Genomic DNA, 13,423 nt, shown 5'->3' with positions numbered 1-13,423 from the left:
GGGATGGCCTCTCCTGGGCCACAGAGGGAATATTTGTATTATTCTTGGGAGGGAATAGAGGTATCAATGTTCTCATAATCATCTATCTCTGACCCTCTTCCACTAAATCAGGCTGAACTGACTGAGCATCAGAAGTGAACAAAGTACAATGTGTACAGGTAAGAGATTATGTTGGTGGAATTTCTTTCCAGCTAGCACCAGGCACCACAACAGAATATTTTAGACGAGCACCTTCAAAGGTTATAAGTAAGAATCTGGATGTAGACCAATCTGCAATTCTATGATTCATGCCTAAATAAATCCAAGGTAAAGGCCAACAAACATGTACCCTCTCAATGGCCTAGTGGGGAACTGTTCTACAAGTATAGGCTTCTCTTTTTAATTGTAAAAATGTCCCACAAAACACAAACACCGGCAGATATAACATGTGTTAAAGATAGATACAAATATGGTGAATAAAGTGCCACTGTTATAATTTGGAGACAGGTCTTATTTTGTCAAAATATCAATGCTAACATCTTTTAAATGAAATTGAAACACAATACTATCCTAAACTTGAAGCTCATTGAACAGTTGATTCATTTGTATTAAAATTAGCTGATGTTTGTGAAAAGTGATGGCGAACAGTAAGACAAGGGAATTTTAGTTTTATCCTAAAGGGGCAGTCTCATACTACATCTTGTTGCACCATGAGTGTTGAGGGAGGGAGGCACAGTCTCAAGGTACAGAAAGAGAGGCAGCATGAGACCTTTCCATTGGGTGACTTCAATTTCAGGTTTCTGTGATATCTCAGTGAATACATGCTGATTTGCTCACTCACTAACTAATTAACATATTTACTGCACAATGCCCTTGAAAATGGAATCCATTAATTACTTGTTGAAAACAATCACTGTAGGATATTCTCTTTCATCCATTTATCTTTGCTTTGATGCCTCTATGTTGTGGTGGTCAAAGAATTGCTAAACAGGTACTGTATGTTCCCAGTGCCATCCATGCTACTGCTCAATTGATCTGACATTATGAAAACCTGCATATTTAAGAGCATAGGCTGCTATGTACTGTCACACATATGATCCAGTCATGGATTTGTTAAGATTGATATTACTATCATCCAGAAATATATTTGTGTGACTAAACATGGTAATATAACTCAAATGCATAATTCAAAACTAGAGTTTGGTGAATGCCATTAAGACAAAAGTATAACATGTTTTCTGGATTATTATATCTCCTTGGCTGACGATATATTCCAATTGACATGCACCACTAGCCCTGATTCAAACTCAACTATTTCCACTGTTAAATTGCTTCCTTTTACAAAATGTCTGGGTAAGGGATGGATCTATATAGGAACACCTAGTATTTACCAGAACATGTCCATTGGTCTTATGACCAGTTCCATGTCAGAAGGACAGCTCTTTCAGGCAGCCACTCCAGGCCCACTCTCTCCATTAGCTGGAAAATGTTACTGGCTGTTATTCTTACAGGGAGAAAAACAATTAAATTTTTCTCTTACAGGACTGCGTTGGTTTCTGTACGATTGAGCGAGGTAAGTTTTCAGGAATTGTAGAGAGCTTTGCCTCCCGTTTTGGAAATCCACTATGGTGAGTCATGCTCCGGCATGGGACTTCAAGAGATTCTTCTGTCCCAGACCGTGCTATTATGGCAAGAACAGCATCATTCGGTCGGAAATGTAATAGGGGTAATACTGGTATAGGATGTTGCTATTTGTCATTACCAACGGTATCCCAGGGTTTGTAACTGCCTCTGCTCAGCCACTTTTCCTCAGACAAATATTTGGAATAGGAACATAAAATATACTTTTATAGGAGTGGCTATGACGAATTGTTGTATGCCAATAAAGGACCATCAGACGAACTTTTCTGAACTCCTGCTTGAGTCAAAGCTTATAGGCTAGGACCAGATGTAAGCTAGACAGTTTTTTTTAATTTGTCTGTTACTGTTTGGAGAGACTTAAACTGCTGTGGACATTCTGATTTGCCAGCTGAAGGAGTTTAGCTTTTGCAAGTTGTTGCTTGAAAAGAGTGCTGTGTATCCAGAGCATGTGCTACCCAATTAAGTATGAATCTTGGAAATAATGTACATACATGTTTTACTTGTGTCTCTAGAACTGAAGGGCACTTTACAAACTTTTTCACTATTGTTATACTTTCTACAGACGTTGTTTGGCCTAACAGCTCTCATAAAAATGCTGTTTATTCTTTTTATTGATTTTACAAATCATCTGGGAATCTTTGCTTAATTTTTAAAATAGTGTTTTATTGGATATTGTGCATGATTTGCAGGACAACAGCTACTGATAAGGGAGTTTCTCAGGCTTGTGTCCAGGAAAGATGCAACTTCTTCTGACAGCCACACACATTTTTTCCGGTAAAAGTCTTTTGAAGACTGCATAAGGCGTTGATTGAGGTCGCCCAAAAAGTCAGTCCCAGATATTTCCCTTGACAATACCCCAGTGGAACATTTCGAGTTCGGTAAATGTTTCATTGTCACAATGTAAAATGTTGACCTAGGGGAACCACCATCTCCTTCCAGTCAAACACATGCACTCACACCATGACCTGGATTGATATGTTGCCTTGCTCAGAGCTTATGATATCAGGTGTCCTTGTATTACTAATGGTTTCCTCAGAATTCTTCAGATCTATGTGAACCACTATTCAGATACAACTGGCAGGTATATCAGCTGTGCAAGTTTAAGAGGTAAAACATTGTGTAAAGACTAACAGGGAAGTTCTGACTTGGAGAACGATCAACATTAGGCTAACCATGCTCACTCATTGAAGATCTTGATCCACTCTGAGTTCTCTCAACTAGATGACCAGACTTCACTGGGTTCCATTTTTTGTTTCTATCTTTTCCTGTGTGCAAACGTAGAGCGGGTCACAAGGACTAAGCTCCAGATTGTGCAACTACATGCTGGCCTCAAGGGTGAGATGTGGTCTGAGTTTTTCTAGTCTACCTGAAGGCCGCTTAGAAATTTTCTCACTGTTGGATGTTTCTTTGGTGGTTTATTTGCTTTTGCCACAACTTTTGAACCCTTTATCAAAGTGGTAATTTTTTTTACATTTTTCATTTTAGATTTTCTTTTCACTTAAATTCTCTGTGAAAGATTACGTTATTTATTTATTTCACTTTACTGCTGTTGCATTGGTTTGGTACTTACGTGGCTCACAGTTCATTGAGGATGCTCTTGATGCTCATATCCAACTGAAGCTAACTAACTACATTTGTTTTGCCTTTTGTTGTGCAGTGTGCGAGCTAGGTCACCTATTACAAGATGACGACCTCTCTCCAACACAGCAAGGTAGGTCAGGTTCCCATTATTACTTACTATAACGCTGAATTACCGCTATAGCATACCATGTTTGTTGAGAAGTCAGAAATTCTTACTATAGATGCACAGAGTCATAATGTATTGATTTGAATACTATGGCAGAGTAAGCTTCTTCAGGTTTCTCACTGATAGATGCATTTGACAAAAACATATATGACCTGAAGTCTGACACTATGCCATTTACAACTGGGAACATTCTGATGAATATCCCTTGGATATCTCCAAATGGAAAAACATTCACGAACAAAGGATTGTTAAAACTTAACCCTGATATTTAATATGCCTTGTGGTATTGATTATGCCTTCTATAACACCTTCTGGCCCTTCTATCACAGATGCTGCAGATAGGTTGACGTTTCTAAACAGTTGAGTTGTATCTAGAAATAATATGTAAGCATGAGAAATCAATGTGTATGCCTTGTCTCTGCTCTACTGACTAGTCTATCTAAAGTCATTCCCCACACAAGTGTACTGAAGAAAACAATTCTCAGGTTCAGATATTGATTAGATTATCAGGATAAAATGTTTCTTTATGCCAGCTTTTGCGTTCAATATACATCCATATTGAGACAATGTAAAGGAGATTGTTGGTTTCAGACAAAAAATTGACCATTTAGGAATACAGATGTACAGTCAGAAAAAAAGCCAGCCAATGTTGCTGAGGTTTCAGATTCTTTAGGGATGTCTGATGTATTTCGGATGCAAGTTAAACATCACAAATGTTCAGACGGTCAGCAGGAATCACGTCTCCTGTAGTCAGAATGGAGACTAATGAGAATTTTGGAATGTTTACAGCAACTAATGGAAGTTGGGAAGCATATTCGCTGCCTCTTAGAAAGCTCAGGGGTCAGCCAACGTATTATGGTATTCAATAATGGGCTTTATCAGTTCATAAAATTATAACAACAGTCAGTGAACCAACGATTAGTGGAAATGTTTTTCTATTGTACTCAATATTAAATAATAATATACTTTTGTATTTCAGCAAGAGCACTGTGTCTGCATGTCTCTTCTGCTACCTCACTATGCTAGTTAATTAATTTATAGCATTTTGAGGGCTGGATCCTGTTATCATGACTCACTATATTAATCTATGAAACCAAAACGTAAATACTTGAAAAGTATTGTGGTGCTCATGGCTAGAATATTGGAAGTGCTCATGTGACCTGCTGATTGGCAAGGAGTGGAGTCTTTTTTGAGACACCTTCAGGCATTCACCTGCACAAAAAAGCACATCTGAAGATATCTTCTCTTTAGAAAGTCCTTGGCAGTTTGAGGACTGCTGCGTATAATAGTGTGCCTTTGTGGAATGGAAAGCCGCTATCCATACTTACTAATGTATATAAATTAAAATCACATTTTTTACTTGAAATTGCAGAACTCAACAAATATAATCACGATAAGTTATTCTTTGGTCAGTTTTCAGGTTAAAGTCAATCAGTATATAATCACAAACACACAGAACTTGTCCTCAATTCTGCATTGTTCTCACTGTTCATTGTGCTTTAGATATAAGCTGCTAGTGTATTTCATAATGTGATTAAATTTATGGTTGCCATCTTCCCAAACAAAAGCCCCAACCTTATTTTGACTTCATCATACCCATGCAGCGAGTAGCCAGAAGCCCATCCAATTCGCCATAAACAGTAGGAAGTATTCTTACTAGAGACGGCTCTTCTGCCTCCTGAGATGGAGGGGCACCGTCATGCATATACGAAAGGCTAGGGTCATTTTCACTGGCTGCTTCACCATCTGTCAGAGCGTCAAAGGAAGGTAGTCCGTCCTCATCCACTGGAAGACTGTCCAATGTCTCAGTGAGGACCGCTAGCAGGTTGGCCTCATTCTCTTCGTCTATCTTCTGTAGGAGAAACAGAGAGAAACACATGATTGTTCGATGTGGGACAAGGAAAGAATGCTTTATTTTGTCTATATCTGTCTCTTTGGCTGTTGTGGGGATGTATGACGTTACAACGCATACTTTTACCACGCATGCCTTTACAACGCGGTTTTTACATCGCAAACCTTTACAACGTATAGCGCTTTGGGGTGCTGGATAGTGAAAAGTTTAATTTTCTATTCCAACTCCAGTCCCCGTGGACACTAGGGAAGGTGTTTGATAGAAAATTAAACGTATTCCCTATCCTAGAGCGCCCCCCAGCGCAATGCGTTGTAATGGTTTGCGTTGTAATGCCTGCGTTGTAATGGTAATGCGTTGTAAAAGTTTCGTTGTAAAGGTTGTTCACCCTATTGTGGATTCTAGGTTATTAGAAATTGTACACACATTTTTACACAGTACATAGCTTCCACATGTTATGCGACCATGATATTGATACTAAGCTATTCAAACTGTATAAATACACAATCACAAAAAATTACATCAAACTCAGACTCACTAAAGTAAATTCTTAAAAAACTTCTATATACCATTTGTGAAAAATCAAATTATTTGTGAACTCAAGTAGGAAGTAGTTGATCCTTCGGTATTTGCTCTTTTTTTTTTAGCTTTGGCGTCAAAGTGCTAGCCATGGGTCTCAATATGTACATGCTATGTAAACAAGGTATTTAGGCTCCAATCTCAAAAAGATTTCAAGTGCCAATAACTGTGATGAAACTACAACGGCAGAGTGACAGGCCTGTGTTTGTTAAACAATGTAGCATAAAGGTTGTCTTTGAAGTTGTCCTTGTCCAGGCCATGTTTATTTTGTATGTATTCACTTAAGCCATTGTAAAAATTATCTCCTGAACACCTATGAAAGCAAAGAATCAGTTTTTATCGGATGTTGTCACAGTGTTAGTTTATATTAGATATCATATGTTCGTAACCAGATAAGGCAACATACAACAAAGGTGTTTGTCATTGTAGTACTCTTTCACCTTCTTTTCCGCTCCTTTGTGCTTTCTCGCCCTCACTTTCTCCCTTTCTTCAAACTTTTCTGTTGCACAGATGTCATTTATCCAGAAAGATTGAATGCATATTAAATGCTCAACAGCTCGTTTTAAGAGAACTAGTCTTACCCAATATCATTGAAATAACCACACAGAAAGGACTGAAATACATACATTTTAAACATACAAAACTGCGAATCACTCGAAACAAGAAAGGGGGAAGTTGCCAAGTTGTCAACCGCGCAACTGTGCAGAGAATTTTAACATGCCAGAACATCACAAATCACAAAGGTGAAGACGTTTTTAAAAAAAGCAAATAGGGGGCTGAAAAGCTCTGTGCAAAATATATTGCTGCATCGATACATTATACATGAGGATCTCCTGCAGGTTCAGGCTATTGAAATGGGCTTCAGTAGATACTGAGAAGACAAGGGGGACTCCTGACAGACTTGACTATGTACGTTATACATTAGAAGATTCTACGTGACATGCACTACAAATAATAAACAGTGGCAGATAAACTATGTTCAAAATTAACAGCACGTATAATGGCTGATGATACAGATGTTATGGCGCCTCTATCTAATACACACTTGCAAACCCCAAGCCAGTTAGGCATTTAATGTAGAAAGACCTTCAAAAAACTAAAAACTGTTTTGAATGAATCACAAAGTGGCCTACCCTTTCGATCATGGAAGGACAGAACTCCAATAAGCTACAATGGGATCAACCCATCTAGCAAGAGCGATGTGATCTTTGTCTTTAAGAGATTCCACACTCGTCTGAAATATTTCTACTAAGCCAAAGAACAAATGCAAACTGACAGTTGTAAAGTGTCTGCTAGGTGATATGATAGCGCTAATAAAAGCACAAAATAAAACAATAAGAGAGACAAATATGAAGCAGATTTACAAAGTACATAAGCAACTTTGCATGTAAAAATAATACAGGAGAGTCCCTAGGTTCACGATACTTACAGTGGAAGACTTAGTCTTCACTCCACTGAAAGAGTCATATCGCCTTATGTTGGCCCTGGGGTGGCTCACTGCCCTGCCAGAGGGAGAATGGTCATAACCAAAGATCCCAAGTGTCTGGAGGGGATCTTTCTGCTGTGAAGGGTGTTACCGCTGCTCTCTTCATAAGAACGAAGCTTGCAGCTTGAGTAAAATGTTCCACAAGCCCTTTTTGATTCAAATAACACAAACTCCAAAAGTGAATGTCCCTGATGTGCAGGGAGCATTTTTTAATCGCATTTAGCGGCCATTTATAATTTTTCTGCTGATGTCCACCATTTATGGTGGACAGGTACAGGTGAAATGATGACCGTTGTCCCACCTTGAAGTGAGGTAGGCAACCATCACTGCGACACAGCGGTCCTGTGGCAGGCAGACTGTGTGGTCAATAGTTACAAACCGGCAGAGCCAGAGGAGGCTCCACCAACAATAACTCAGTAGTTTCACCAACTATAAATAAAGCAGGGATGCCACAGGTTTGGTGACACAGGAGGAACACTGGTTTAAGGCATTACTACCAGTGCGCTAAACCCTAAATAACATCCAGAAGAACACTGTTGAGTTCTACATTCAATGAAGATTTGATAGACTAAGCATGTTATTGGAAATTTGAAAATGAATTTGATGTGCCAAGAAGAGTGTAAACTGGAGAGAGCAGAAGTAGGAGAGGCTCTTTGACTGCCAATACACTGAAGGGATACACAAAAATCCATATTCTTAAAATTCCTGCACAGTCTCTCGAAAATGGATCAACCTTTGCCCATGCCAGACCTCAGGACAAAGGTTTCTCCACCCAGAGAAGCTTAGCAGAGAAAAAGGAATCACAACATCTAATAACAATCTAAACGAAGCTCTGAGAGGGATACACACAAAAGCACTCACACAGCGAGAAGCGGAAGACATGTATTAGAATTTGTATTCTTGAAAGTTAAGGATTTCTTCATCTTGGTTAGTATGGAAGTGCACAGAGAACACATATCACAGTAGATGAGCCTATTCATCTCTCTAAAGAGGTCAGATGCCCTCGCACAGGATACATATAAAAGATCAATATTCTGGAGATTTTCAAAGGGCCGGCGGATTGAGCATCTTTGTTATGCTTTTGAGTATCTGTGGCTGGATGACCTTCGAAGGGCTGTACTTTTACCCATCCTTCTAAATTTCTGCTCTGAAGATCATACAGTTAAGCAGATTTCTGCTCACAGTTACATACACAGAGCCATGCCTCCCAGGAAGATACAGGACAGAGATGATGTTCAAAGAAAGAAACTCCTGCAGCAGTCCATAAAAATGTAGGGCATCCAAATATTCATTTTCAGCTGAGAGCAAGAACTGCACGCAGACAGTTTACATTCCACCCTAGGCCGGTGGTGCAGTCCTCTTGACAGAAGTTATAACCCAACAACCTTTACAAACACAAGCCTGCTTGTAACTGCTATGTTGAGCAGTTCACAGAAACATTCCAACCTTACAATACCTGATTTTCCACAGTGGTTTATACAGGGTTTACCTGATTTTTCCGCATGCCACATAAGAAAATGACTATCTACTTCGCTAGCTGATTTGCAGGAACACTAGACAAGCACCAAGATGATTTTTTAGAGCGATCAACATTTCATCGAGATGGTAAGTCTGCAGCATTACCACTGCCATTTTTAAACAATGACCTGTCCACGGGATATGGACGTTCATGTCCTTGGCAACTCAAATCCGGGTGGTCTTTGACCCGTGAGCGCTGACGCAGCTCACCTGATGGAGCATCACAGCAGCTTTCCTCACCACAACACCGCTGCGGTTTATGGAGAAAGGCTGGAGTTACTGTGTGGAATCTCAGCAGCCAATCATGGCATTAGTAAGTCAAAGTTTCAAAAGAGAGGGTACCCCACTGTCACCAGGGAACAGGGTGCAAGGACACAAAGTCAAAGGGAAATCCCTGGGATGGATTTGAACGGCTATGATGTCTAGAACCTGGCAGTTGCACTATAGTATCTAGATAACAGGCTACTATAGAACACTAGCGATCCAAACGAGGCAGACGCACGGCGGCCCGAGCAGTAAGAACGTATCCAGTTCCTGCAGGGACTACAGTCAAAATATGCCCGTTTGAAGTGGGTTTTACAACGATTTCAGATACATAACTAAAAAAGAAGAAATATACGAGACCAACAAGAAGATAATAGAACCCCATAGGAGGAGTCTCTTTTAAAACAATAAGATATTTGTTGCCTTTAAGGAATAAGTTTGGACAAAACCCTGATATAACGGAATCCCAAAGTAGGAGGTTCAGAGAAAGAAAACAGGCCAATCCAGCCAAGAATTGTTTTAAATCCAACTGTCCTCGTATGACGCCACGGGCGCCCTTTCGCTACCCAGTGGAAGAGGACTAAAGAAACTCCCCTATCAAACCTAAGGGAGAGTGAAGCCCTGCATGAGCAGGAAAACCCCAATTAAGCAGTCCTGAAGAAGGTGCCACCTTATCAAGTGGATAGCACCGAAACGCGTCGACGCAAATATATACGAGAGAATCCACTTAAGCCTAAATACACATGGGATGTACATGTAATTTTGTCACATTTGTGTAAGAACGTACGAGTAATGCTAGGCCAGTGGATCTGATAATCAAGTGTGGCTAAAATATCTAAGTACCACTATTTTAAAGGGGGTCTGTTTTTCTTTGTTAATTGATTGTGATATCTTCTTTTGTATTTGATATATGAACTTGTTGTGTAGGAATTTATATGTTATACCACTATCCTGTATGTTTTTATTTTATTAACTTATTATGTTTCAGGGAAAGATCCTTTCGAAATTTTAAATGTGTGTTTTTTATTGTAAGATATTGGTTGTTTTAATAAAGTACTAGATTGTTAACAAACTTTTTCTCTGTGGAAATCATTACGTCAATATTTCTCTGTTAGCCAGTGTTCTATAGTAGCCTGTTATCTAGATACTATAGTGCAACTGCCAGGTTCTAGACATCATAGCCGTTCAAATCCATCCCAGGGATTTCCCTTTGACTTTGTATTAGTAAGTCAAAGCCAAACTGAGAGTGAGTTGAAATACAATTAACATCGAAACAAAGGGAAGGCACGTCTGTCCGGGGAATATTAACCCCCAATTCTACAAGAACTGACTTGTCTCCCACTTTGCATAAAATCCTGGACCATACTTCAGGTTTCTTGCCTGTCGTTCATCACTCAGTGGCTACCCGATAGATGTCTGCTATACAAATACTTATGAGGCCCTTGCGCCTAATTGCGCCGCAATTGCATCACTTTATTTGACGCAACGGCAGCGCAAACAATGCGCCCCATTTACAACGTGACGCATCTAGTAGATACGTCACGTTGTAAAGCCCTGCGCCATAAGGAGGCGTTCCTGCGCAGGGGGGGCGCGTTCCTGCGCAGGAACGCCTCCTGAAAGTGGCTGAGTGAAATCTATAAGATTTCACTCAGGCACTTTCAGGCCAATGCTGCGTCAAAACCCTGCGCCTGCTTGAAGCAGGCGTAGGTCTTGACGCAGCATTGTGAAGATGGGGCACCCCCGAGCCTTGCTGGAGCTGCGTCGCGCTTGCGATGCAACTCCAGCAATGCGCCACCTTTACGGCACTGATGCGTCACGCATCTGTGCCGTTTTTGCCCCATGGTGCGCCGCATTGTAAATGCGGCGCACCATGGGTGGCGCAGCTGTGGCGCACTGTGGCGCACATTAACTGGCGCATCCCTGGGGATGCGCCAGTTAACATAAATCTGCCCCGATATACATAAATATTTACGAAGTAGTCATTTTTTTGTGCTTTTTTTTCTTGACTGGAAACCATGCCATTTAATTTGAAATCATAAGAAGGACCAAATTAAAAAACAAATATATGCAAAATGTTTGTCATGAAACTGAAACAATAGTTCAGTTATTCAGCAGAACTAGATCAACAGTTGGGCAGCCGAGTCCGGCATCAGCAGGGGCGACAGATTGCCTCTCAAAGTAGCAAATTCGGCTAATTTGCCAGGGGCTAGGGAAGCAAAGTAACCCTTCGCCTAGGGTGAGAAAGCCCTAGCATTGAATCTGCTAACTGGACAGGGCCGTCTTAATGTTATCGCGCCAAGCTGGCCAAGTCACTTATTGCATGGACAGACACTGTCATTATCTGCGCCATTAGACCGCTTTCAAAAGACATTCAGCCCCACTGATGCTCGGATGGGCAGGGCGCCTTGGAGGCAGGCCCTCATCACAGCAATCTCAATTAGTTCTTTACAAGCTCAACAATGAGACACCCCAGAGAAAGCGATGGATATGGCGGGGATGACTCTGTTAAACAATTAATGTCACTTCCCATTATTGCACCAGTCCCAATTTACAGAGCAAATAAATCAAAGTCACCACAGATGAAGCCGACTGGCCTGCTAGCACATGCCTGCTCACGAGTGACAGGGCCGCCGCAGAGCATCAGTGGGCGAAATGACATTGGAGATAACCTTTAAAAATGTTTAACTATGTCATTACTCCTAATTGTGGTAAATTACTGTTTGTCCAGAACCAGATTTAAGGAATAAAAAGAGAGAGGGTGGTGGGAGCAGGGAGCAGGGAGCAGGTTTTATCCAGAATGCTGAGAGCAGCAGCTCTGGTTGGATAAACATCAGAGTCTGAGGTTCTGTGTTGACAAATGAACCAAGAACACAGACGAGGCACACACAGTACATTGTCATAACTCATTGGTAACTCTTTCTCTCACTGGCGTCTCCCTCCGCGCGCCAATCAAGTAATGGTGCAGGAGGGGAGGATTCCATAAAATCAGAGTCTCTCAACTGAGAATTAAAAGCTGGAAAGACAAATAGCTGCAGGCAGGTTGACATAAAAAATGAAACAATTGGTAAATGCCTTTGGATAGAGAGCCTTTGCGTTCAAGATGCAGGGCTCTGAAATGCAGCGCGTTATACATTTCAGCATCCATTGTGACAGCACAGGCAATTGTGCAACACAAGGAGAACACATCAGTGTTTGCAAAGTGCATTATGTATGGCAAGTAATATTTTACAACTGAGAAGCTAGTGTATGACAAGGGTGCCCAATGTTGTTTTTGTTAGAATAACATTTATATCTGGCCTTTCACACAGCTTTAGCTGTCTCGCAAGACTATTGCTTTTCCGAAAAAATCATATATAGTTCACATACGTAAAGGGGTCTTTATTCATCAGGCTTCACCCACTGGGCTTTTAACTTGGCATTCACGGTCTGCTTCTGCCTATCACAGCATACAGCATGGGGCAGTGGGCCAGCCTACTTTACTTATTGTCTCTCTTCGCTTCACATGAGTGCACAAAGCCTGTATGCATTGTTCACATCACATAAATGCAGTTCATTTTTTTCAGTGACTAATCTGGTTCAAAATAAGATTTATTTTCTTTATATTCGCTTTACCAGCTATTTATTCATCCAGCGCTTTGGTTGGCTATTTAAATTGTGATTTTCTATCTCCTCCGTAGACTTGCTGCTATAAAATACTTATGTGACATTTTAACACTGTAGCTGCCTGCAATTTTAGTGCTTGGTTAGGTGATAATTTAGTCTTGACTGTTTCACAAACAATAATATTATCATGCATTGTACAACTGAATGCCGTAAGATTTAAAAAAAACATCACTGGCAAAAGAGTCATATGAGTGAATGTTTTCACCTTTAAATTTCGTAGTGCAAGCATATAGCAGCCGTGTCTAGGAGGCTGCATGATTCTTTTTGTCTTTTTATTTCTGCGACATATACATGCAAAAATAACCATCACATCTGCTTTCCAAGAGAGGACCTTTTATTAAGCACTTAAAAATAAAATGAACTCCAGCAAAAAACTGAGGGATCAAAATGAAAGTCATAAACCACCACCTGTCAGTCAGGTAGGTGCAAGTGTGAGTCACATTATTCTTTGATATGGAGACCCCAATTCAAGTACACATACTCATTCACCCACAGATGGGAAACAATGGCCCACAGATGGGAAACACAAAAATGAAAAAATGAAACAAAAGCTGAGTGAAATTTGATAACTGGTTAGGATTATACAGACCTCTGTCACCAGTAGTGAGAGACAACATGGATAAGCCCACAGATGGGCTGAGGTCTTACAACAAAGGACTGGATGCGCTGCTGAAGTACTTTGATAGCCAGGGATCAG

At 40.5% G+C, this 13,423-nt stretch overlaps 1 protein-coding gene across 2 annotated transcripts in view; it reads right to left on the bottom strand.

Annotated features, from left to right (window-relative positions):
- Positions 1–13,423, bottom strand: part of PPARGC1A (PPARG coactivator 1 alpha) — a 244,608-nt gene that overhangs the window by 106,474 nt on the left and 124,711 nt on the right. The window contains exon 3 of one of the 2 annotated variants that reach the window (XM_086964024.1): positions 5,025–5,219. In XM_086964024.1, the coding sequence (XP_086820150.1) occupies positions 5,025–5,219 (195 nt within the window). Of the gene's footprint in view, positions 1–4,963; positions 5,220–13,423 lie in introns of both variants that reach the window. The other variant, XM_086964025.1, reaches the window with a different exon arrangement.

The sequence above is a fragment of the Lissotriton vulgaris genome, chromosome 3_2 (genome assembly GCF_964263255.1).
Source record: "Lissotriton vulgaris chromosome 3_2, aLisVul1.2, whole genome shotgun sequence".
Taxonomy (NCBI): domain Eukaryota; kingdom Metazoa; phylum Chordata; class Amphibia; order Caudata; family Salamandridae; genus Lissotriton; species Lissotriton vulgaris.
Note: the sequence above shows the minus strand (reverse complement) of the source record. Positions and strands in the feature narration are given on the sequence as shown.